Consider the following 20,759-nt stretch of genomic DNA (forward strand, 5'->3'; position numbering starts at 1 on the left):
CGGCATCCTATGACGGTTCGAGAGGCCATAAAACTTGCTCAAAATCTTCGAATACCTGTGTTTGTGTCACTTATTGATGATATCCAACTACTTAGGTACAGTCTGGAAGGTATATGTGAGCTTGAAGGGCATTTGAGACAGTTCTGCAAATAGACCCTGCCTGGACTCTCTATTCATTGGGGGGGGTCGTGAGAATCGTGTACCCGATCTGAATCTCCCTCACCTCTTGCCAAAGGACCTAGACAAGCAAGGTGATTTCCAGTCAGATCCGCGCGCGTGAAGATGATCGCAAAAGAGACTCAGACTTATGGAAAGGTGTACAGCATTTCAGTGTTGTAATATCCTCAGTACAACCATCATCGACGTCGAACGCTCAACTCAATCTACCTAACGCTGTTCGGTGTGTCCTCTTCAGCATCCTGCTTTCTTCTGTATCCTGTCCTTCGCTTTACCTTCTCATTTTCTTCCGGAGACTAGACTGATACAGACTCAATATAGTTTTCACTTGTTCCAAAAGAGAAATACATACACGAGACAAGCAACGGAAGAATTCGCCGGACGAATTCTTCACACTTTTTTTGATACTGGTATGTGGTCGGTGTACATGATTCAATGCTTGCGCTAATATACATGTTTGCATCTCAGGACGTTTTGACCCTTCCTCCGTTTTGAAGCTTGATTCCCGGTAAACTTTAGGTTATCATGACTTTTGTTTTTCTCGTCGCTGATCTGATCGTCATTTCAGCGTTTTCAATCTACATTTTACCGACGTATCTCACGAAACAGCCGTCTACCATGCTTCAATCTCCAATTTCGTTTTTTCTGTCTACATTCGTTCTGGTTTTCACTTTTCTCGGGGTGTCAGCCGCCCCTGCAACAAATGGTAAGTAGCCTCACAAGCCTTTTCAAGCAGATAAACATCACTCATTCTCCATTTTACAGCAATGAAATTCGATTACCAACAGCTTGCCATCCAGCGCCAATACAAGAATAAGCTCACGTATGGCTCCTCCATGAGCGCAGACGAAACCTGGATGCTCTTTCTTGGCCAAAGATGTGCCCTCCATGCAAACGTCGCAATCGAGGAGACTCAAGCCACACTGATACCCAGTCTAGATGGACAAGCCCAACGGTACAGACCAATAAAAAGTAATGTAGGATGGTTGGGAGTATATGCCAACTTCTCAGGTGCGAAGGCTGCGTTAACTGTCAAGGAGGAAATGCTTGCCAGTAGTTTACTCCTTGGTGTTGACACAAACTTAGAGATGCTGAATCAGGCAATCAAATTCCTTCTTAAAAAAGGATTACTTTGGAAGGAGGATGAGAATGGGCAAAGAGAGCAAGTAACAGACGTACCGAGATGGAATGACCTTTATACAAAAATGAAGCTTACTAAGGGTCCAGCTGGAGCAAGCCTGGGTAAGCTATTACTATTGCCCTCGCTTCTTGGGTCCCCGCAGTGCTAACACAACCAACTAGCTCATCCGCAATCCGTCATAATGTATACGACAGTTGGCGGCAAGGAAGCCTGGATCATGTTCATCGGTGAACATTATGCTTTTAGAGCCAAAGGGGAACAGGACCAAGACACACTAGAGGCAACAGAGGTTCCGAGTCCTGAACTGCTCGAAGGTCCATTATATCCATTGGGTACTTCCGTCCATTTCAAAGATGATGCGGCTATGCAAGGTGCTTTCCGCAAGATACGCGCTATCCGTCCTCGTTCGAAGTTGGTTTTCATCAAGCAGGCTTTAGAAGTGTTGTTGGAAGAAGGGGCGCTATTTGATCTAAAAGGAAAGCAGCATAGTTCTGTGGATGCGATGTACAGTGACTTCAAAACATCAGTGGAACGAAGAAAAGCTTATCGTAAACCGACAACGAGAGGGTAGAGTCGTTTTGTTTTCGAAGGCGAATGTACCTCAGAACTAGAGTAGTGAGAACTCGAAATATTGCTCTCTTATTTTCGACTGTGTGATTGGCCAAACTTCATCCTATCCTTCTCAAAGTTGCGTCACCGCACGAGGTAGTTGTCGGGCGACATAGGAATGCAACTTACATCTGAAAAGACTACTCGTATGTTACAGATAACATTATTATCCTTTAACAAGGTGAAAAGCATGATACATGAATTTGAAAGAAAGCAAACCAATTGAAGAAGATAACCCGATCCCATAACCCGATCCTAATTCCAATCACAAGTACTCAACATGTATTACGCCTTGAAAATCCTTAGAAGCCTAGCTTCAGTGACGATCCTTGTTCGACAAAGGGGACATTCCCTCGTGGATTGCATTATGGCGTCGCAGCATGAGCGACACATTGCTAAGTGTCTATTGAAAATGAAGACATTCGTCAGCGGGCCGTTTACTCGAGTATCAGCATACGAGAGGAAATAAAATGAACGGAAGGAAAAGGAAAGGAAAAGGAAAGAAAAGAAAGGAACAATGGTAGTCCTTCGATGCTCGATACTCACCCACAATCAACAATTGCAATATTCGCTTCTTCGTCTTGACAGACGACGCACAAGCCTGTACGTTCGACAAACGCTGCAGTAGCTGGAGCTTTGGGTGGAGCTTTAGAGGGGGCAGGGGAAGTCTTAGGTGGAGTAGGAGGCGGTGGTGGTGAAGACGAAGATGTAGGATTGGGATTATGTTCGCCATTATGCGTATGTCGAGATTCGGATTCACTGTCTACCTGCATCAGGTCACTCTGGAGTCCGTCTATTCGTTCTTCTTCGCGCCGTGCTGTTTCTTCTCGCTCTCTATTGAGTTCCAGCTCTCGACTTTCCCTCTCCCTCTTTTCCCTCTCAAACGCCTCCATCATTTCATGCTGAATTCTTATTCTTTCTTGATCTTCTCTTTCTTCCCTTTCCCGTTCAATTCTCTCTGTCTCTTCTCTCTGTCTTTGCTCCTCCAACTCCCGTTCCTCATGTTCTCTCCTCTCTCTTTTCTCATCCTCTACAAGCCCCACAACCCGTCTGACCAAATCTCCTTTCTCCAGAATCATGCTGGAATTTACATGATTTGCAAATAAGATTGCCTTGAGGGAGGAAATGGATAAAGAGGACATAGACTCCGTAGTCATAGAGAGTAGTTGATCCAGTGTGGGCGGCGGAGGAGCAGACGGAGGCGTTCGTGTTGAAGGAGCGGCTGAAGATGCCCTTTGACGAGGCGGAACGGATCCCGGCCGAGGAGGAACATGACCGGGAGGAACGTGGAGGTTATGAGAAGACCTGGAAGCACCAGAGTTGGGAGTATAAGAAGCGTATGGATGGTACTGTTGCGGTCGAGGTGGAGCTGAAGGAGGATTTGAATTTTGGGGATTTTGATAGGAACTTGGATATGAAGGGTAAGAAGAATAAGAAGGTTGAGGAGGAGGAACATAGTTCGAATGAGGCCTAAATTCCGGCGAAGGTGTAGGGGCCGGTCGAGGTGCTGACGCTGTTGGTGTAGATTGCGGTCGCGTAGCGGTATTCCTACGAGGTGGAGCTCCTGCAGCAGCTGAAAACGGCTGCATCCTGGGTCGAATGGGGATTCCTCTATCTTCTCTTCCTCCATCTGGTTCCAAATCCGGTCTTGCGAACTCTGGTCTGGTATGCTGTGGTGGAGGAGGCGGCGGAGGTGCTGAGTTTGCGTTGTTGTTGGAACTGCGTAACGATGAAGAAGAGGAGAACAGGTTTTGTACTCGCGCCCGAGTTGAGCTTTGTCCCGGTCCTGCACGATTGGGGACTGAGTATCTTCTGTAATAGGATTCGTTCTGTGGCGATAGGCAGCCGTTTGGTTGCTAAGCGCCAATCATTAGGTGTAGACCATTACAATCAAACACGGAACGTACTCTAGCGGCCAATAAGGCTTCAATTACATCGTCCTTCTCTACAGCATGATCAATCCGAATGTTATACGCTCCGGCGTATTTACGCAGTTTAGCTAATGGTAAGTTTTTAAGAGCGCCTTTTCCTGACGCAGTGACTATGTAAAAGCTGCTGGTGAGTGGAGATATACCTCTATGTTGTGAGTGTCACATACTTTGTAGAAATTCAATACAAAACGCACAGACGTTCATTGGATCGTATCCAGATGACCCAGAGGAAGATTCTCGAGGCATAAGCGCTTGGTAGTCTGTACAGCTTTGGCAATACGCGTATCCTGAAGGATCGCGATAAGGATTAGTTATTAGCCTCGTACTGATTACTAGATACTTACCACAATGATTACACCTCCTTGACCTAGTAAATAGAATATTAAACTCCTTGGCACATTTTCTGCATCCCATCTCCGCTGATTCACTGGAGTCGGGTGGTGGTGGTGGTCCAGAGAGTAGAGGAAGTCCGCGTCCGTCCATTGTTAATGGTCAGGTGTTGATTCTGATATGTAGCGGGGGAAGTGATCAGGGTTCTTGTGATCTAGCTGTTACTATAATATCCTTCGTCTCCTGTGAAATTGAAGGATAGGATAGGATAGGATCTGATAGGATATATCGTCTTTGTCCTCGCTCTTGTCGTGTAACGACTGTGATTGTTGGTCTGTTATTGCTCGATGCTACCGTGCTGATCAGCGTACGAGAACAAAAAGGTTATACTTCGGGATCCGGTTAAGCCTAGAGCTTATGTGGACAACATAAAAGTGGTCGATTTATAATGCAGCGAAGCTGGTAGAAGGTTCTCCGTCCACGCCGCACGGTGCAGCAGAAAGAATTGATATTTCGACGTTTGTCAGCACCTGTCGACATATTTACTCGTCCCCAAAAGAAACTTCGTCAAATTCTCAGGTTTCTTCCTACTATAGCTATGTACATAATACTTCGAGCTCTACAGAAAGAGTCGAACGACACATGAAATTACCACCTGTAACTATTTAATTGTTTCCTCACTACGGTTTTTTACATGCTCCTTCGTAAGCTGCAGAAGATTTTGCTCTGATGGGACCTTCGAAAGTAACTTCGACTGTCCGAGAAGCAGGATCTCGTAGCAATTCGTCGATATGCACAAAATCTACGGGTGATAACTGAGTGTAGGAACGAAAGTGTAAATGCACGATGACTTGCGGATGTAATGGCCTTTCACTTTCTTCGTATATTCGAACGCGACATAACCTGTGCCCACCAATTTGAGTACACCAGTGCCTGTCAGAACGCATGTACGGTCGACAAGCTAAAGATGACTTCAGTAGTCATCGAGCATCGAGTGAGATTTTTTCAAAAATACATACGGTAGCCACGCATTCCTGCCCTGTTTGGGAAACCATGACGAGTGTACTTGTCTGCATAGTATTGTAAGTCTCAGTGAGACTGCCATACGAAGCGAGGAATAAACACAGTCTCGTTAAGTGAATGCGGAACTAGACGAGTACGAGAGATCTCAGTTCACCTGTCAGACTGCGTATTAGAGATAGTAGCGCTTGTTGTAAATCCTTGCATTACAGTGGTGATATCAGGAAAGGTCGTCATAGTGGTAAAACTTCCAAAAAGCTCAGCGCTCGTAGTCGCTACATAACGACACGTTGGAATTAATCCCGAGACTGTATGGCTTGTACTCACAACTGAGTACAAACGAAGAAGAGACAGTATAGCCTTGTCCAACAGAGATGGAGACTGTGCCACTAGTGCCGCTCAACACACCCTGGGAAGAGGCGTTGTTCGTCATACATTGAGGTTGTCCTACACAAGTAGAGGAAGGACGTGGATTGTAACAGAAGACTATCGTCAATTGGGGGTTATCTGACCTGTATATGTTACCGCAACAGTTTCGGTACTGGGAGCGCACAATAATGCAGGGTACTGAGGAAACTATACACAAGTTATCAATCAGAACAACCAGAACGACAAGGAATGAGGGAACATCCATACATGTTTGTCGTTCGTCACGACCTTGTGTTTTCCATTGCCCCACTGTTCTTTTGCATATTTAGCGATTTTGTCCCAATCGGGCACTGTATCCGAGTCATCAACGACGGAAAAATGAGCATAAGGACTGAGTCAAGGATTGAACGACGCACAGAGTTTGGGATTCGTCAAGTTCTTGCACGCACTTGAAGTATCCCGGCGCCAGATCGAACTTGGCTCTGAGGCTAAGTTTAATCTCGCTGGAAATGGGTGGTGTGATATGTCAATGGACGGAGGGACATCATCTGTGAAAACAGTGAGACTATCTGTTCCTCCGGCGACGGGTAAAGCTGAGGGGCATCTCGAAGTAACAAGAAGGATAGAAACATAGGCGAGCTACAGTGGTAAGGAATGCCGCAGTTAATGCTCTTGCCCAAGATGTCAAATGAATGAACGCACCACGCTAAAGGGTCCAAACCTAAACATAAGTGTAATAGCTCGAACAGTAGCTTCTTTACAGTGTCTCTACCAGAGAGTGTGACTAACAGGAGGAGTAAAACTCTACCAGAGAGATTTTTGAACTGGGGACCGTCGGTGGGTCGTTCCCCAGACCAATGTCTATTTAAATACTCCACGTTTCGGGTCCTCAAACAAGAGGGTCCCCAGAGTCAAATTTGCTCTCCTTGCCGGTCACACGAACAGGCACAGAAAGCTGTGCCAACCAACAATGCCGACCTTCAAATGCATGACGGAGAATCGTAAGTTGTGGAAGGACGGAGGATCAAGGCAGCTGATCGTATCACGTCTCTCGCGGTATGCGCTATGCGGTGCCAGTGAGTGCCAACGGTATGTGAGGGTCTGTGAGGGTACGTTGTGGTGCGCGCCATAACGAAAGTCTAGTCCCAAACAATCGCAGATAGGAATCTGATCAGGCAGTGCTGAGCGCGAATTCCTGAAGCGAATCCGAACGGTCACCGTTGAAGTGGCGTAGAGAATAAAGCACGACCATACACGACAGCTTGTTTCGTAACGGTTTACTGAGCAGTAAAATTTTGGTGTTTGTATTATTCGGGTTGGGTGAAAGTAGTGTGGCGAGGCATCCATCGAGATTCATAACAGTACAAGGAGTGCATGCCACAATCTTGGTTGAAAAACGCGGTTAGTAAGGCTAGTCTACTTGAAGATATAACAATACAAGGTCAGGCCCCGCCACAAATCTGAGCTCCAAATATAGTAGCTTGATGATAGCAGTTCCGATCCAGAACATCTCGAGCTTTTGTACAAGGAGAAGTTACCTGAAATTACTGATAACATCATCCAGCGTACACGATCACGCACACAGATAACAGCGATTAACCCAAACAAATCACACTTGTTGTTTCTTCCCTTAACCTCTACAAACGCGAGCCAACTACCCAGCAATGGTAAGTTGTTCTATTCTGCTGTATGCTCGATTGATGATACCGCATACTGATTGTTTTCTTGCCTTATGTCTTCAAATTCATTTGCCACCGTTATACCGCTATATAAACACGTAGTCTTCCCTCGATTTTGGACGAGATCCCCAAGAACTCACTTCAGAACTCTCTAACACTCGGTATGTAGGTTCACTCATTGTCATACACGTCAAGTGTTAATGCTCGTTTGTCCATTTAGATTACTTACTCGGTATGACCACCCCTATGTCCCCTCCTACATCCACTCCTCGCAAGCCCAGCAGTGCACCCAGATCGCATTCAGTTCCTCCTCCTGTTGAAAAGCAACTAGAACTAATCAATCTCCTCAGGATGGAGATTGGAGACCAGAAATGGCAGTTCGATGCAGGGCGTGTGGCACACATGCTTTCTCCAAAGAAACTAAAACCAGAAAGTCCTTGGTCCCATGAGAATAGTGGATACACAGCTGATCCTCTCGACCTGCCATCGACCGATGATTTCCATTATCTTATCGATGATTTGGATGTTCAGGCTGCCTTCAAGACCCGTTTCAGCAAACACAAATTCGATTACCATTCACCTTCATCGATTGGCGAACGTTCACACTACGACCCTCTCGTTTACTTTCTGAATGAATGTGTTGCAATTGGTAATCAGGTGTACATGGATGTCTTCATTGATCGTAAAAAGGCCTCGCATCATTCTCGATTTCCCATTGTAGATATCAAGGATAGGTGGTGGCCCCATCTAACATTCCATACATATGACAGGCCCACAGGTGATGGTATTGGTAATGCTTCGCCGCTCAAACCTGACCTTGTCGGGGTTGACTCGGAGAGTGCACCTATTCTCTGTTTCTGGAAACTTACGTCTGATGTTGGGAAGGCTGACAATCTGAAAGCTGAAATTGCTATTGCCACTGAAGCAAAAGATAACTGGCCGGAGATGATCTGGCAGAGTGCTACTTATGGTCGAGCCGAAATGGCAACTATCCCTCTGCGTGCATTTTCACTTGTCATCGCATTCAATTCAAAGAGCCAGATGTTGCGGTTTCTCATCTTTCACCATGGTGGTATTTCGGCAACGAAGGAATTATCAGTGAAAGATCGACTGTGTTGCAAAGATATTTGCCTTGTTATGTTGTCCATTCTCTTATGGCAATCACCGACAGATGCTGGTATTCCACCCTTCACTAATGGCATTAATTTTCTCTTACCGCCGCTTGTTGATCGCGATGAGTCCAAGGGAGGGCATGGCAAGATTACTAATGTTCTGCATCATGCCCTTTCTGTTCGTGGTCGGAGCACATGGATTGCCTCGATCAAGTTTAATAGTTCCTCGTCTACAATCTCTTCTGTCCCACAACACTCAGAGCATTTTGCTCGAAAGCGATTACATGGAAAAGTTGATGATTTCTTGCCAAAAGGTGAGTAGAGTTCTATTGATACAGATAACACCTATTAATGTTCACAATTCAGAGAGCCGGAGCGGTCCATCAGATTCACCATTTCCTGATCAAGTTACTTCTGGCCGCTATTCTTTACGGCCGAGGAAAGAGAGTGAGTGGGTTGGAGGTCAATTATCATCTCACAGTGGCTGATTCATGGTTTATAGAAAGAGCTACTAGTGGAAGTAATCAGTCACAACCGAAATCTGGACATGGATCCGAGTCTATACAGGATAAAGAATCTTCAGGTCAGTCAAATATTCAATGATAACTCTGTATATCTACATTCTCATTTAAATTATAGACAATAATCGCCTTTATTGTTTTCACAACAAGGACATCAAGTTCACTCTACCGCGTTGGAAATTAACTTCAGGTAACATACAAGACTGGTCTGAAGTTAAGGATGGAGGTGTCCTCAAGGGCTCCTGGCCTCAGGCTGCCAAAAGGAATCTTGAAGCCAGGATGTTCAGTGCATGCACTGGAAACTTTGGTTCCCCAGATCATATCATGTCTTTTGAGGCCTGTTATGAAGATGGAAGCCCTGTTTCCAACTCAATATTTTTGCCCTCAGCCAATGACAACCTCGAGAATGTATTCTGGAACTTGCATGGTGCAAAGTCTCCTCTGGTGTACCCAAAGCCTGATTTCCGTTCCTTGTGCTTTAGTCTAACTCGAGATGAGGGTGAAACTTTGGAAAACTGCACCAGTGCATTTGAACTCATGGAATGTTTGCTTCACTCAATGCTAGGTCTGAGATAATTCCTATACCTTGGCATGGATGAACACTAAAAGTTGAATTTAGGATGGTTAGACCTATACCAACATGGTTTCTTGCATAGAGATATCAGCATTGGCAACCTACTCAAATTAAAATCAGCAGCAACTTCTTTGCGAAAGGACTTCTCTGCACTCCCCGTTGGTAATTTGATTCTTCCGTCTTCGACTAGAGACATTGGTTCTTTGAACTCTTTTCCCAAACTTCTTGCCGCCGTCAAAAACGACAAGTATCGCAGATCGATTGCCGATATTGCTTGCAAAATCCACGAGCATGCGGAAGTGCTCACCTCAGGTGCTGGGTGCAAAGCAATTTGGACAGATGGGGATATGGGTGCGGATATGGCAGGATATTTTGAATCGGCACACGATGGTACTGTCTCGGTGAGTGGTTTTCCTCGATTTTGTTATTGTCTTACTATCACTGATTCTGTTGCCAAGGGGACACCTCAATTTATGTCTATGGGATTGTTAGATGCAGAATTCGACAATGAGATTCAGTCCCCTGCTGATGACATAGAGTCTTTCTTATGGGTTGGCCTCTGGTCAAGCCTAAGAAACACAAAGTTTCCACATACAGCAAAGAAGGAGATACGATGGTCCCGGAGAATTGCTGACGGCTATGCTTTTCGTGAGACCACAGCAATTAATATTCAGGGGTCTCTGGGTACAATCATAAAGGGAGTTCCAGAGCCATACAGCAATATGTTCTGCACAATGGCTCCTATTTTGAGTGAGTGGTATGATGCAATACGCCAACTACGAAAGGACTGGATACTGGACTGGAGCGAGACAAGTCATGATGATTCAAAAGATGTCAAACTGCTCTTTCACTCTTTTGCCTATCGCGGAGTCTTGGATTTTATTGAAATTTTCCAGAAGTACAAGGAGGATTTGGAGAAAACAGTATTGTAAATCCAGCAACTATACACAAGTAGATAGAATCAGTCCCAGTGTAATGATTCATGTGGGGATGCAATATATATAATGATTGTTCTCCATCGACACAACTTCAATGCAGCTGCTGCTGCAATTCGGAAACAATCCTCGATGATGGTTGGATCTGTCTTCAAAGTCATGCATGATCAGAGAGAACTTGAAGTATCAACACTACAAAAAATTATGTGTTTGTCCCTGCTTGGTCCAATCATTCCGATTGGCTAGACAAATTTTGTCTTAACATAAGTTCATGCGCGTCGTGTAGGGTTCAATTGACATATCACAGGCGAAGGAAGTGGGCGGAGCAGAGCGACGCCCCGAGCGTAATTAAGCTGTGCATCGCACGGGTTACTGCTATTCTTTCACAACGATGACTGAAGCAAGAACTCAACAATGGGCAGCACTGTATATACAGTAAAATAAAGGCGGACCGGATGGTTGAAACGCGAATTGCTTCGGAGACCAGGAGACGTGTGGAACGCACTGCCCGAGCCAGCGGCAGCGCTGGCATATCATGGGCCACAAGAACCTAGAAGGGAGTGTTGGTCTGGAATGGGTCCCCCGAATCGTAGGAATGGGATGTGGGTGACAAAAGTGCTTCAGCAGTTTTTCGGCGATCCAGAGACAGAGCTCAGATGATAGAGACAATGATCAAGTGACAGAAGCAAGTGTTGGAAATGCGACGTGCTTGCAGGGATCACTAACGAAGGAAGTTCCAGATGGTCTTGTGCAGGTCTTGTGGTAACCAAAACATTGAATGTTTGCTTCGTCTTTATCCTGCGCCCTTAATATTGACTAAATTCCATCGTTCTCATGATACTGGTAGTTGAGCAGGTTCTGGCAGAGAACGTTCGGAACTAGTTTGGTGATCGTTCGGTCATCCTGCTGCTGGGATGAGAATGTGAGGAAGCCTGGATTTCTAAACGAGAATGACAGATAACGTGCGCCGAAAATTTTTCGTAGGAAGTTGGTCTTGGGGTTCATTCAACTACGAGGTCGCTGACAAAGAAGACGTTCCCGGGAACAATGACATTACTACTCTTCTTCGAAGGACATTTGATAGTAGTAGTGTCGATTCCGAAGACCTGATAGAGACAGACCTACATAGCACCAGCTCATACATGGCAATTGTAGACCCGCTGGACGCGTCTTGCTCAAAAAGTCCTTTACAAACTCCTCGCGGGAGGATCCTTGTTTTTATTTCGTAACTTCTCGCTGCCCGGATGAGGCAAACGTTCGGATCTGACAGAGTACTGGACATTTTTTGAAATATAGTGGATCATAATTTGAGAGGCTTCAGTTCTGTAATACTGCTCCCTGATATGGCTGGATACCACAGCTAAAATTGAGATAGTAAGAAGGCTGAGCGCGTTTGAATTTGGGGGGCGCGACCGGTAGGTGCCGGTGGTATTTTCCGGCAATCATAACCCGCTCAGAGTGATGCACATGAAGGTTCACCATGAAGATACACTAGTACTGTGTTCGATGCCTGGGTCAAAATCCTTGCAAGAGTTTACCGGCGACGAACCCCTTGTCTTTCAACAAAGATAGAGGACTTTCCGATTTCTAACCTCTTGCTCAACACGCCGTGGTCCTACATGCCCAAACCCAATATGCGGCGGACGTCCGTCCTGTTTCTGATCTGTGATAAAGGCGAATCGTTCACATGCTGCGCCAACGCATGGAATCTCATGGAATGCATACTTCATTCAGTACTATAAACTAGGTCAGCCTTGACTTTAGATATAACTTAGATCGAACGCTGACCAGGATGTTTAGGGTGATTAAACCAATACCAACCACGGATTCCTGCATCAAGATGTCAGTATGAACTCAACCCTTCCAGAGCCGTCTTGTTGGAAAACCAATCAGCAGGCAAATCGGGAACTTGGGTAGAAGAGATGCATAATTTCTCGAACCTTTCTCCGAAATTCTCGCGGCTTTGCAGATCGATGAGAATCGAAGAGCTGTTTTTGATATCGCACACAAGGTCCATGAACAAGCCAGAAAGCTTATTTCGGATTCAGGTTGTCAAGCTTTCTGTGCAGACGCAGGTACAAGTACCCTGAACTTTATCTTGACCGTGTACGCCTGTACTCTCTTGGAAAGGTTCCTGTCCTGAATCTTTTCGTTTAGGTGGCAGGGCAAATGGTACATTTCCATTTATGCTTACCGTTATTGATAAGTTGACGACAGAACATTGTAGTGTCCGAGATATCCTGAGGCGGTGATATAGTCGTTGGAAGGAAGCCCAATGTGGTTTGTTTGATCACGGAATAGCGGCGAGTGGTGTCGTTGAGAGGTGGTAGTCCCGAGGTTTGGTTGACAGAAAAACAACTTTACTCGATACATCCAGGTGGATCAAGGAAGATCCTCATCTGTATGCAGAGGGACACATGGGCCAATCCCCATCCTGGCCTCTTGAATTCGACAGAATTCAACAGCATTTTGGAAATTCAGGTGATGATCGATTATCCCCGATCTATTGTTGTTGTCAGTGTCAGTGTTGAGGTGGATGCACTGTTCGGAATTCCGGTATGCCTATTTATAACAGTACTTGATCCTAGGGCCAAGTTTTATGTTCAGATGGCACGCACCCAACTCTTGTTCTGCAGCCCTTGAAAAAAAAACCAACACATCCTCAAGTACATCCAAATATTTCCTCAAATTTCCACGTTTCAAGCGTCAAACTTTACACTTCTGTAGTGTTCCAGAGTGTTCCCATAATCATGCCTGGTAACCATCTGTTTTTTGCATATGATCTCCTCTTGTTGGCCGCGACGCGAACTGCTCATGGCTGTGATTGCATTCACTACACTAGAATTCATTGGATTAGCTGGGCGCGGTCGAATCAAATGCAAGTCTGCTCAGATGCAATGAGACTGATCTACCGAGAATACCGACATACGGGCAAACTCAAATAGTACATGCCTGTTGTAGAAGCTGTTGAATTTTACTCCTTGTCCTCCTCTTATTACATTCCAGGTACTTTCGATTCCTTGTTTTTTTTGTTCATTTCGTTCAGAGCGGATCTCTCGGATCATTCACACGGCGTGTTTTGCACTTAAAAGAAAGGGGTCTTCTTTTTGTTTCTTTCTTCAGGTCTTCCAACTCCACTTTCGCGTTGACGACATTGGAACTCGGAGCTTGCCTCCTTCGTTTGCTGCGCAACTCACCCAGGTCTCCCTCCTTTCGAAATCGTCCCAGTTGATCTCCAATTTTCATCTCCTCATCGCCTGCACACGACATTATCACGACCACAATAATCAATAACGCGTAAGATGGGCATCAAATTTTATGATCACCTAGGCGCACCTCAGCCGTTCGATACACACAGAGCCTACGTTACTTCGCCATGGTTTTCTTCGATGACTCTGGCTGCGATTCGAGGGATGATCGCTCTCTATACCCTTGCGACACTTTTGGTTATTCTGATTTGGCAAGCAACTATTCTGCATGATGCAGATGGGTGCGTCTCTTGTTGCCCTTCAAAACCTTTTTCTGACGGTTCTATTCCAGGTATTTCTCCTACTTCACCGAACTCACGCATATAGGCATCTGCTCGTACTATTGGGCTTCGTTTACTCAAACTCTCTTTTATGCTCTCCGACAAAGGCACTCTATCGAACGTACGCCAGAATACCCACTGCAGAGATGGCCGAGAATTTTTCAGTTGCTTCATGTCATGCTGGGCACGACCATCATTTCTTACCGTGTGTCCAAGTTGATTCCACCTTCAATACTTCTATCAGCGTTAAATAATTTTGACGATACAGCTATCCTTGTCACCATCGTCTTCTGGGCCCTCCTCGCATCTCCAGCCGTCTTTTCAACCAAGTTCGGAAGTACGTTCAGTTGTTTGAACCTCTGAGCGATCGCTGATGCGCTCATTGTAGCCTGGTCAAATATATCCATTCACGTTCTCAACACCGCGTGGTCTCTCTTCGAAATGATCGGAACGAACTCACCTCCCCCCCGGTGGTCTATACTACCGTGCATGATCATCATATTAGCGCTCTATTTAGCATTGGCATATGTTACCCATGCGACTCAAGGATTTTATCGTACGTCTGACCATATTCTGAGAATGCTCAGTTCCTTTTTTCCCCTCCTTACTTTCATCTGTGCCCCGCCTGTGCCTTGCCTGACCTATGCCTTTTTTTCGACCAGCTTACTCATTCCTCAACCCTTCGACGTCACATTCGCTCCTCGCAGGCTATATCATAGGCATTGCCGTCGCGGCCTGCATCGTCTTCACGCTCGGCAAAACGATTATGTGGGCACGAACTAGATTCGCTTTCAAGAACGCTTCTGCAACTACCTTCGAAATCAGGGAACTTCAAAATCCAAGAAATCAATCACCAGCATTGGAGATGGCGGAGTCTTTGAAGAGCGAAAAGTTGGTTTAACCTGGTCGTTCGCATTATACTATTACTGTAGTAAACACGAAGAACAGTCTGGTTGGCTTCCTTCTACGAACTTTTTCTTGTTCTTGCTGTTTTGCTATATTGTACGCTAATTTCTCCCAAGACGAATCATTGGTTATCCCCTGCATCGTGATAACATATACATTGACAATCTTCCGCTTCACGCCGACCTGAGAGAGCCAGGTGCTTCATAAATTGCATGATGGATATCTGGTCTCCGAAACTACTTCACATCTACCGAGGCAAAGATGACGGTACTTGGTAACAATGAGCAGAATTCGAATCTCTTACCATATCTTCCATTTCCATGTCACAATTACCCAGCAATTCTTGCTTAAGTCATTTCATACCGTAACCCAGACGCGTCAGCACGTGATAACTACCTACTCACCGCTGGCGCTCTAATTATTCCCTGACAGTGAACTCGTATACCGGATCTCTACTCGTTGCTGTTCAGTAGGAAGTTGTTGGACCTCCTTGAATGCACTCAAAATGAGAGGGACTCCTTCTCATCTTGAGTGCAGTTTGTTCAAAGAATGTCTCAACATACAAACTAGAATTGGGACGGATGAATTTCTTAGTTCTAGCATGGTAGACATTCTTGGCCAGTAGCCACTGCTGGTATGTTTGTCTTCAATTCGAGCTCAATCGTGATCTCAATAAACTTATAGGAATCGGGCTCAGGACTCTCAAATGCCATCTTCTTGTCTCCAATTTTTCCCCTCCCGAATCCGGGCCAACCCACTTTCCTTGTCACTAGACAAATGACGACATAAGTGCACAACAATTTATCCGTCCCTCTGAATCAATTGCTTGCCACTGGACCCATCGTTTCCGAGAATCATCACGATACAAACCCGGGGATAACTCTGTTCAATATCGCTCTTTTCTTTACTGGCCCGCTCTGGCTTGGCACTCAAGTACTTATAATAAGTCTATGCATGTTGTGTGAATGTGATTATCAGGTTAAACAGGGAGTAAATACTTCGCTAGAACTCTGTATTGGAATAGGGATTTACTGAGTACCTAGGTTAATTGTCGGCTTGACGTCCCGGCTGCAATAATCCCTTGGGAGGACGAGGATTGATAGAGTTATATAGGGCATTCAATCTCGGAGGGAACCTTGTCTACTTCAAGTCCATCATGACCCCAAAGATATCTCTGGCCTCTTGTCTCCTGCTCTTCAGCCTCTCTAGCTTCAAGACCTTCGCACACACGATCTTCCAGGCATGTCTCTCCATCAGTCTGTTCTGAATTACAATCCTGATCTTTGCTATCAACTCTGGTAGGAGCTATACGTCAACGGCGTTGACCAAGGACATCTCAATGGAATCAGAGTTCCAGACTACGATGGTGTACGTTTAGGCTCATAGATTGGACTGGCATATTTACCGCAATTCTCGCCCGACAGCCCATCACTGATGTCACTTCTAATGGTGAGCACACGAAACCCTCTCCGTTGATCTATTCCAAGCTTGCTCCATAATAGATCTAATCTGTAACGGTGGTATCAATCCATACCATCAGCCCATCTCTCAGACTATCATCCCTGTTCCCGCCGGGGCCCAAGTCACTGCTGAATGGCACCACACACTCGATGGGTATGATCCCACAGATCCAGCGGATCCAATCGATTCAAGTCACAAAGGTCCAGTTATCTCATATCTGTGAGAGCCCTATCGCGACCTATCTGCGGTATTCTTACTCAATCTGTGTATCGGACTAGAGCCGCAATCCCTAACGCTACGCAGACCGATGTTACTGGTCTGAAATGGTTCAAGATTTGGGAAGATGGGTATATCGCTGCGAACCAGACCTGGGGTGTCGATCGGCTCATCGCGAATAAGGGCAATGTAACGTTCAATGTCCCGTCATGTATCCCCGCAGGACAGTATTTACTCAGGCATGAGATAATCGGTGAGCGGGATTCATACTACCATGGCGCAATGCTAACTCATATCCGGAAGCTCTACACGCGGCGAGTACATATCCTGGGGCTCAATTCTACGTAAGTCAGGTTTCTTGTTTGCGACATCGTTGGTTCATTCCGCGTACTTTGCCAGATGGAGTGCGCTCAACTCCAGATCACTGGCGGAGGAAGCACCCAACCGGAAACTGTAAGCTTCCCGGGTGCCTATGCTGGTGAATTGATCGTTCGATAACCTTCAAGACACCATCTCATTATACGCGTTTACCCCGTAGGGACTGATCCCGGTATCACCATCAACATCTATTACCCACCAGTCACCAACTATACCGTCCCAGGTTCGCATTATGAGTTTTTTCAATCTCTCGACTTTCAAATAATTCTTCGTCACTAGGACCCGACGTTTTTACATGCTAATTTATAAATACTTCCCTTTGCGTGTTCGTAATATCAGAATACAAAACAATGTCTGAGGCCATGATCAGCAGCACTTTTTAAGACGATATCGATCATGTTTGCCCCCGAGTGCAAATAATCTGTGCTACTAGCGCTGCTTCTCCACACGAATGTAAGCTTTCTATTTTAGTGTTTAGTATGCAAGGGTACTGTCCTTCAACGGCCTTTGGCGATCGAAGGATCCTGCGGTGAGTACCCTGGCCGGGTGTTACTATAATCCGGTATATCTTTTGTCAATCAGTCGAGGCATTTCTGGGACGGGGAGGGAGTGTCTTCACCGCTTACAGCTCCACAGTGCTACTTGATCTTTCGAGCCTATGTTTCTGAAACAATCTCAAATTTTGGTGATAACATCCCGCTCGCAAGTATTGCAATTACCTGAACAGGGTTACATCATGATTCGCTGATCCTACTACTAGATATCGTTATCTCGACGAACTTCCCTATATAATGGCCTGGTTCCAACCATTAATGTCATCGTCGCCTTGAAGCCAATTCGGTTCGGTAAGCTATCCTTCTGATTTTTCTCCTCCAACTTTTGTCTCTCATCGCTTCTCACTGCATCATCCATATTTCATAGACGTCAACGCTAGACTAACTTTACACACGCACCTTTAGGATTTTGGGTCATCTCAGAGGCGAATTCGCTGGTCGAATCTTGCCACACTCGTAGGTGCGTATTCACCCCATCTCTCCAAGTTATTTGACACCTAATAACTTTACGTGTTCAAGTTTTAGTAACTCCCCTTCAACATACAATTGTCCTCATATCGCCATCCGTCTCTGTATAGAGAATGACGACTATGCACCTCATGTCCTCTTTGTGCTTGTTGTGGGCATTCCTCTTTACTTTGAACTTCCTCAGAGCTGGTGTTGTGGCGATTCCAACGCCTCTCGAGTCTCCTTTGAACAGCCCAAAGACTCGTGGACCACACCGTAAGTCTTTGGTTGATATATACGATGCATCTTTGACAAATTTTGCATCAGCCGGCTGCACTAGACTCAGAACCGTCCTCGATAGCGGACTGCACCCTGCAGCGTACACCGAAGCCGATAAACTTGTGAATGAACGTTGGTCCCTGTTCGTAGGCCATTCATACGGTTATCAATCGCAGAGTGGTCAAACTACCGCTACAAGAATCATGATTACTAATAAGAAAGGCGAGATTGTACCCAATCATTCAAATCCCTCGACGCCAAGGAACACGTACTCCAAGTGACTCTCCCCGGGATTGAAGGTCTGACGAAGCTGTTGTGGATCAATAACGCGCTGGAAAAAATGAAAGAGTTGTTTCGTTTGAGAGATGAGGTAACACACTTGGATTTGAATGAGAAATTGTGGCACAACGCGTTCTGGGGAATGATCAAAGCAAACGGTACTGGGGATGGAAGCTCCGTCATAGGAACGGAAGCAGAAAAAATATACACAAAATTGGAGGAAGAGGAACTTGAACGCCAACGTCTTCTTTCATTGGAGTTGACTACCAAGGATATCCAAGACATTGTGGACGGGAAACTGGTTGTTATTCATGAATAAATCTGTACCATGGTGTGCTTATTTTTAAAGTAGGACTCTCTGTCAATGCTCCGTACAGTACTCTACGAGGTCGGGACAATTAGTATTTCCATCTGACATCGATGCATTTGAGCCAAACTACCTGAGTTCGCATTTGCGGAAGTTGGACGCGAATGTGTGATACCGCCTACATCGGTCGTCGTGTCCACAGGCTATGTGGCAAATATTATTTCGCACCCATGTACATAAATTAAAAGAGGACCAGGGGTGTAACTGAACATCAGGGTCCGGACCGGACTGCTCCGAGATGAAATTTCTCTTATCAATCGACATCCTGATTCCTCATGGCCTTGGATTCATCCCGAGTCTGGCTTATAACAGGTAAGCCAATAACATCGATACATTTGATTATCTTCTCTCAAAATATTGTCTAGGGACCTCCTCTGGTTTTGGCCGTCGTCTTGTACCTTCTATTCTTCGTCGAGGTGACAAAGTAATCGCTACAGCAAGAAAAATCGACTCAATTCAGCACATATTTACACCTACGGACAGCCTTCACCTGTTGGAACTGGACACTAGCGCTGAAGAAGCGACGATAAAGCTTAAAGCTCAGGAGGCATTGAATCTCTGGGGAAAGGTCGATGTCCTAATTAACAATGCTGGTTACTCGCTGAAGATACTTGCTGAGGATGCTACGTGCGCGCGTCTTGTTTTAATCTGCTCACTTGTCATGTATTCTGATCAAGGATTGGTATTGGCAGGTTATCTGACTTTCAAGCGCAGTTCCAAACGAATTTTTACGGTCCAGCAGCTTTAACGAACGCTCTATTGCCCCAAATGCGTAGCAGAAGGGAAGGAACTATTGTGATGATTGGAAGTAGAAGTAGTTGGAATCCGATTCCAGTGCGTGTTTTCTTGTTTTCTATATTTCTAGTATCTCATTCATCTTCGTCTGACAGGCTTTGTGTAAGTCTAACGACGATTATACGCCATCTCTCCGCTCACTAGCGTCCATGTTTTCGTGACGGAAAGCTATCTACGCTGCATCAAAAGCAGCACTACGAGGTCGTATCTTCTCTACATTCAAATTTCCTCGTATCTGATCATCATCATATGCTTATTAGTATACAGCGAAACTCTTGCCCAAGAACTTTCCTCCTCCGGATTTCCGAATATCCGCATCGTGATCGTCGAGCCTAGTGGGTTTCGTACCGAGCAGAACGTTCTTGGGTATCCAATGCAAGTTCCTACGGACCCAGATCCGGCATACGATTCGCTTCGAGCGCGCATTCAGGCCAACTTGGAGGCTCTAGATTTGAATCAAAGTGGTGACCCGGATAAAGCCGTGGAGGTCATCGTAGATGCTGTTAGAGGCGAGGGACGGGCGGAAGGTAAGGAGTGGCCGTTGTATCTACCGTTGGGGAGGGATGCGAATAAGGATATAGAGACAAAGTGCGTGAAGATGTTGACGGCGGTGAAAGATTGGAAAGAGGTTACAGATTATCTCGATATCAATGAAAGTCAAGCGAAAGCAGAACTTATCTAAACCAACATATCTTATAGCTTCACAGGGCGTTACAATATATCGTGTTGTGAATGATCTGATCAACCTCGCGGTGTGCCTTTGGCCATTGCATTGCGTGCATCAAATTCGAGCTGGCTGAGTTGGTTGCGTCTTCATTCTCTTGCCGATATTTTCTTGTCGACAGTTTGAGAAATGTTTGGTAGCATACAGAGCATGAACGGCAACTTATGTTTGTGCTGTGATTCATTTAATTACCAATGTAAAAACCCTAGACTTACGATTTCGTTGAGATATAACTAGATATAGCGAAACATGAATTTGTACATGAAAAATGGTACACGATGATACGTTATTAGTTGCTCTCGTCTACACTATACCTTCACTGGCACTCAAGTCTGATCTCTGTTCAATTGCCAATTCATTAAAATCATGTTCAACACTCCTCTCAATGATGATCCCAAATGTTTTCTGTGGGGGCGGTATCATGTA

At 45.5% G+C, this 20,759-nt stretch overlaps 7 protein-coding genes across 7 annotated transcripts; 5 read left to right on the forward strand and 2 right to left on the reverse strand.

Annotated features, from left to right (window-relative positions):
- Positions 1-795: 795 nt before the first annotated feature.
- C8R40DRAFT_1070896 (uncharacterized protein) lies at positions 796-1,889 on the forward strand (the record flags this gene model as incomplete). Its single annotated transcript, XM_046226285.1, has 3 exons — positions 796-883; positions 943-1,419; positions 1,480-1,889. 3 exons carry the CDS (start codon positions 796-798, stop codon positions 1,887-1,889), a joined length of 975 nt encoding a protein of 324 aa, XP_046084796.1.
- Positions 1,890-2,010: 121 nt separating this feature from the next.
- C8R40DRAFT_1149629 (uncharacterized protein) lies at positions 2,011-4,694 on the reverse strand. The gene is made up of 5 exons (XM_046229534.1): positions 4,203-4,694; positions 4,026-4,145; positions 3,835-3,968; positions 2,474-3,783; positions 2,011-2,330 (listed from the first exon to the last, which is right to left on the reverse strand). The coding sequence occupies exons 1-5, from the start codon at positions 4,339-4,341 to the stop codon at positions 2,213-2,215; spliced, it is 1,821 nt and encodes a 606-aa protein (XP_046084797.1). The 5' UTR covers positions 4,342-4,694; the 3' UTR covers positions 2,011-2,212.
- A 296-nt stretch (positions 4,695-4,990) lies between these two features.
- Positions 4,991-6,306, reverse strand: C8R40DRAFT_1070898 (uncharacterized protein; the record flags this gene model as incomplete). The annotated part of the gene is made up of 8 exons (XM_046226286.1): positions 4,991-5,149; positions 5,208-5,286; positions 5,366-5,483; positions 5,536-5,655; positions 5,721-5,784; positions 5,845-5,927; positions 6,027-6,216; positions 6,280-6,306. 8 exons carry the CDS (start codon positions 6,304-6,306, stop codon positions 4,991-4,993), a joined length of 840 nt encoding a protein of 279 aa, XP_046084798.1.
- A 1,008-nt stretch (positions 6,307-7,314) lies between these two features.
- On the forward strand, positions 7,315-10,547 carry C8R40DRAFT_378926 (uncharacterized protein). The gene is made up of 7 exons (XM_046234873.1): positions 7,315-7,417; positions 7,477-8,682; positions 8,735-8,815; positions 8,871-8,951; positions 9,008-9,454; positions 9,509-9,864; positions 9,922-10,547. Exons 2-7 carry the CDS (start codon positions 7,491-7,493, stop codon positions 10,393-10,395), a joined length of 2,631 nt encoding a protein of 876 aa, XP_046084799.1. The 5' UTR covers positions 7,315-7,417; positions 7,477-7,490; the 3' UTR covers positions 10,396-10,547.
- A 2,832-nt stretch (positions 10,548-13,379) lies between these two features.
- On the forward strand, positions 13,380-15,204 carry C8R40DRAFT_1113089 (uncharacterized protein). Its single transcript, XM_046228444.1, has 5 exons — positions 13,380-13,888; positions 13,939-14,132; positions 14,196-14,264; positions 14,316-14,483; positions 14,590-15,204. The coding sequence occupies exons 1-5, from the start codon at positions 13,701-13,703 to the stop codon at positions 14,826-14,828; spliced, it is 858 nt and encodes a 285-aa protein (XP_046084800.1). The 5' UTR covers positions 13,380-13,700; the 3' UTR covers positions 14,829-15,204.
- Positions 15,205-16,075: 871 nt separating this feature from the next.
- On the forward strand, positions 16,076-17,190 carry C8R40DRAFT_1161595 (glycoside hydrolase; the record flags this gene model as incomplete). Its single annotated transcript, XM_046230143.1, has 9 exons — positions 16,076-16,093; positions 16,136-16,201; positions 16,258-16,282; positions 16,336-16,513; positions 16,573-16,763; positions 16,814-16,854; positions 16,910-16,988; positions 17,049-17,111; positions 17,168-17,190. The coding sequence occupies 9 exons, from the start codon at positions 16,076-16,078 to the stop codon at positions 17,188-17,190; spliced, it is 684 nt and encodes a 227-aa protein (XP_046084801.1).
- A 1,865-nt stretch (positions 17,191-19,055) lies between these two features.
- Positions 19,056-20,414, forward strand: C8R40DRAFT_1113100 (NAD-P-binding protein). The gene is made up of 6 exons (XM_046228445.1): positions 19,056-19,126; positions 19,180-19,441; positions 19,507-19,648; positions 19,705-19,711; positions 19,778-19,810; positions 19,870-20,414. Exons 1-6 carry the CDS (start codon positions 19,090-19,092, stop codon positions 20,289-20,291), a joined length of 903 nt encoding a protein of 300 aa, XP_046084802.1. The 5' UTR covers positions 19,056-19,089; the 3' UTR covers positions 20,292-20,414.
- Positions 20,415-20,759: the final 345 nt, after the last annotated feature.

Source organism: Lentinula edodes, assembly GCF_021015755.1.
Source record: "Lentinula edodes strain Le(Bin) 0899 ss11 chromosome Unknown C8R40scaffold_25, whole genome shotgun sequence".
Classification (NCBI taxonomy): domain Eukaryota; kingdom Fungi; phylum Basidiomycota; class Agaricomycetes; order Agaricales; family Omphalotaceae; genus Lentinula; species Lentinula edodes.

Bases quoted from the DNA above. Each gene is read 5' to 3' on its own strand.
- C8R40DRAFT_1149629 (XM_046229534.1), bottom strand. From the start codon at position 4,341: ATGGACGGACGCGGACTTCCTCTACTCTCTGGACCACCACCACCACCC. The intron at 3,784-3,834 runs GTACGTTCCGTG...ATTGGCGCTTAG, and splicing joins AAGCCTTATTGGCCGCTAGA to CAACCAAACGGCTGCCTATC. The intron at 2,331-2,473 runs GTGAGTATCGAG...CATTTTCAATAG, and splicing joins ATTGCAATTGTTGATTGTGG to ACACTTAGCAATGTGTCGCT.
- C8R40DRAFT_378926 (XM_046234873.1), top strand. From the start codon at position 7,491: ATGACCACCCCTATGTCCCCTCCTACATCCACTCCTCGCAAGCCCAGC. The intron at 8,816-8,870 runs GTGAGTGGGTTG...CATGGTTTATAG, and splicing joins TTTACGGCCGAGGAAAGAGA to AAAGAGCTACTAGTGGAAGT. The intron at 9,865-9,921 runs GTGAGTGGTTTT...TCTGTTGCCAAG, and splicing joins CACACGATGGTACTGTCTCG to GGGACACCTCAATTTATGTC.
- C8R40DRAFT_1113089 (XM_046228444.1), top strand. From the start codon at position 13,701: ATGGGCATCAAATTTTATGATCACCTAGGCGCACCTCAGCCGTTCGAT. The intron at 13,889-13,938 runs GTGCGTCTCTTG...GTTCTATTCCAG, and splicing joins ATTCTGCATGATGCAGATGG to GTATTTCTCCTACTTCACCG. The intron at 14,484-14,589 runs GTACGTCTGACC...TTTTTCGACCAG, and splicing joins TGCGACTCAAGGATTTTATC to CTTACTCATTCCTCAACCCT.
- C8R40DRAFT_1113100 (XM_046228445.1), top strand. From the start codon at position 19,090: ATGGCCTTGGATTCATCCCGAGTCTGGCTTATAACAG. The intron at 19,127-19,179 runs GTAAGCCAATAA...AATATTGTCTAG, and splicing joins CCGAGTCTGGCTTATAACAG to GGACCTCCTCTGGTTTTGGC. The intron at 19,442-19,506 runs GTGCGCGCGTCT...TGGTATTGGCAG, and splicing joins ATACTTGCTGAGGATGCTAC to GTTATCTGACTTTCAAGCGC.